General features: G+C 49.4%; 1 protein-coding gene across 1 annotated transcript; it reads right to left on the reverse strand.

Annotated features, from left to right (window-relative positions):
• Positions 1–2,623: 2,623 nt before the first annotated feature.
• On the reverse strand, positions 2,624–3,010 carry LOC147978933 (uncharacterized). Its single transcript, XM_087514952.1, has one exon. It carries the CDS (start codon positions 3,008–3,010, stop codon positions 2,624–2,626), a length of 387 nt encoding a protein of 128 aa, XP_087371078.1.
• Positions 3,011–3,322: the final 312 nt, after the last annotated feature.

Raw genomic sequence — 3,322 nt, forward strand, 5'->3', positions numbered from 1 at the left:
TACCGCAAAGCGGGACTCCACGGGATACTGTTCATCTCCACCGTCGACCTCCTCCAGCCTCCACGGGCTACCGTCGACCTTCTCCAGTCTCCACGGGCTCCTGTTCATCCAGCCTCCACCGCGTGCTACCTCCACCGGCTACTGTTCAACCACCTCTCCACCATCTACTGTTCATCCAGCCCTCCACACCACGGGGTCCTGTTCAACCACCCCTCCACGGGCACCCCTCCACCGTCTACTGTTCATCCAGCCCTCCACACCACGGGGTCCTGTTCATCCAGAGGCAACGCCACCGCTCACTGTTCATCCAACCCCCCCCCCCCCCCCGCAACGCTCACTATTCCCAGAGGCAGCCTCGATTGGCTTCAGTTAGCAGCACTAGCGAAGGAATCGCTCGATCGGATTCAGTTAACAGCCATCGATCATCGCTCGGGTTCAGTAACGTGTAGCCTGTAGTGCAATCGTTCGGGTTCAGTTAGAGCCCAACGCCTCGCTCGGGTTCAGTTAGAGCCAACGCCTTGCACACACGCACGTACGTGTATGAGAGAAACGCGCATCGCTCGGCCCCCGACCTCCCACTGTAACCGGGAACTCCCCGAAATTTTCCTCGCCCTCGCTTCTACCATGGTTTTTCCGTCATGGACGGCCCAAAGAATGTCATGCAGCTGCGTCTCCGGCCCGCCCAGGACGAAAAGCCCATTTTCTGTCATGATTTTTTGTCATAGAAGTAGGAGCCCACCACATCTATGATGATACCGGGTTTGTCACAATTATCGTCATAGAAGTGTCATATGTATGACAGGAAAAAAATTCGTTCGGCCCAAAATGTCACGGATGTGTCTTTTTTTTAAGTGTAGAGGCTTGCAACTAAACACCCGTGAATGTGTTTCTTCTCATGAAGGCTCCTATATTCACTCAGCCGGGCTCATCAAGGCCACAAGTGCAAGAAGGCCGAAATTCATGCTCAAACAGGTAACCAAACAGGCCCTTAATAATTATTACACTTCAATATTATAGCGGGATAGAAATCATTACAATTCTTAAATCCCATTATCAGCGAGACATGGAATTAGAATCCATATTCAACCAAATGAAATCCTATTGTAAAGTTGTACGGCTGGCAACATCATCTCCGGAACCGACACAAATTGCACAAGTAGCTTGCTTGTCAGCATGCAAGCTGCTTCACTGCAGTCGTCTCCTTCCCTGAGAAAAGTCTACCTCCCACTGGTCCGCTTCGTCTCTGGTGTCCTTACGGCCATGGTAGCATGGTAGATTCTGGTCCTTGCCGACGGGAGGGATATGTTTTTAGATGTTCCTTCGAGTTTTATTAGGGTTTGTGTCTTGCTCAGGAATATGAGACTGTGGCGGCTCCCTGAAGATGGAATAAGGTTCTCCCTGCCTAGCCCCAATCCTGATGGTGTGTCTAGCATCGTTGGTTGGTGTGTGGAGGTGTGTCTCTAGCAGATCTGTCATTTGTGGATTTGCTCATCTGGTCGTATTTCGTCTACGTTTGTGTGTCTTCAAGTTGGATCCTTCCGATCTACGCTACTCTTCATCGGCAACGGTTGCTATCTGCTGCACTGGTCCTATATATGGGGCCTTAGGGCATCTCCAATGGCAACCCGCGAATTTCCTCCCGCATCCATCTGCGGACAGGGTGGCCAATCCGTGTTCACGGATGCAGGTGGTTGTCATCCCATTGTAGCCGCATACATCCGGCCTCTCTCATTTTTTTAAGTCTACACGGCCAAATAGCCGCATACATAGAGTGTAGATGTTCAAATAACTGCATGCAGCACTAGCTCAAATTTTAAAAAGTTCAAATATTACATCCCAACATTGTTGTCCCCTTTAACCGCCCACTGATATGCTCAATTACATCTTCCTTCAGCTGCTCGTGAGTTGATCGATGCCAAATTTGTTGATGCATTTGAATAAACTCTTCAAATGTGGTCGGATTCTGGTCTGAAAATTGGATAGGATCACCCATGTTCTCAAATTCTAGAGTTGCGGCAACATCGTCACCCTCATCCTCGACGATCATGTTGTGCATGACCACACAACATGTCATCACTTGCCACAAGGTCTCTGGATCCCATTGTTTAGCAGATTCACGAACAACTACAAAACGGGTCTGCAGAACTCTAAATCTCCTCACAACATCCTTTCTAGTTGCTTCTTGTCTTTGGGCAAAGTGAGCCTTTTTCTGGCCAACTAGGTTAGAGATGGTGCTGATAAAGGTAGCCCACAAAGGATAGATACCGTCAACCAGATAGTAGCCCATGTTGTACTCATGTCCATTGACAGTATAGTGGCAAGAAGGAGTTTTTTCTTCAGTAAGCCTCGCAAACAACGGTGATCGCTGCAGTACATTGATGTCATTTTAAGACCCCGGGCATGCCAAAGAAAGCGTGCCAAATCCAAAGATCATGTAATGCAACTACTTAAAGAATGATGGTGGGCTTCTTAACATGACCCTGATATTGCCCTTGTAAAACCTTCAGGCGGTTTCTTCCATTTCTAATGCATGCACTCAAGAGATCCAAGCAAACCTAGCCACTCTCTTGCTTCTGATATTGCCAAGAGCCTCGGTGTCTGCCATAGTTGGTTCTCTCAGGTACTAAGGTTTGAACACCTCGACCATGGAAATTGCAAACCTGACCATGGCATCTCCGCATGTGCTCTCAGACATCCGTAGGTACTCGTCCCACGAATCAGCGGTCGTGCCATATGCAAGCATCCGTAGTGCAGACATGCACTTCTGGTAACTAGAGAACCCAATCGTTCCCACGGCGTCCTTCTTCAAGACGAAGTGGTCATCATAGGACTGGGTGACATGGTACAAACGATCGAAGACAGTCTTGCGCGTCCGAAAATGCCGACGAAGATGGTCGGCGAATAGTGCATCCGGGGCAAAGTTGTCGGCAATTAATGTCAAATGGCCGCATGCCCTATTGCGGTTGAGCACTCTTAAAATTGAGAACATGCTCCTCTGCACGCTCCGCATCTTCAAGGACCGCCTACATCATCGTCGTCTCACTTGAGTACTCCTCGTCCGACGAGCCATCGGACGACTCAACATAGTGCTCATACATGTACTCCAAATCGAAATCCATTGCTAGAAAGAAGGGAAAATAGTTTTTAGCTCCGGAAATTCATCGAGCAGTTGCCGGGCATGGTGAGTATACCAGTAGCGGATGGTACCTGGCGGGCGGTCGGAGGATAGGGGTTGAACAGTGACGAAGGAGAAGCAGGGTGGAGCCCAGCTAAAATGCTGGAGGTGACAGAGATGTAGAGTTCCGGCAGGAGTGCGGCATAG

Source organism: Triticum urartu, chromosome 3A (genome assembly GCF_056163025.1).
Source record: "Triticum urartu cultivar PI428250 chromosome 3A, HENAU_Tu73, whole genome shotgun sequence".
In the NCBI taxonomy this organism is placed as follows: domain Eukaryota; kingdom Viridiplantae; phylum Streptophyta; class Magnoliopsida; order Poales; family Poaceae; genus Triticum; species Triticum urartu.

What these genes read in the sequence shown, in the direction of transcription:
- LOC147978933 (XM_087514952.1), bottom strand. Translation starts at nt 3,010, where the DNA reads ATGCGGAGCGTGCAGAGGAGCATGTTCTCAATTTTAAGAGTGCTCAAC.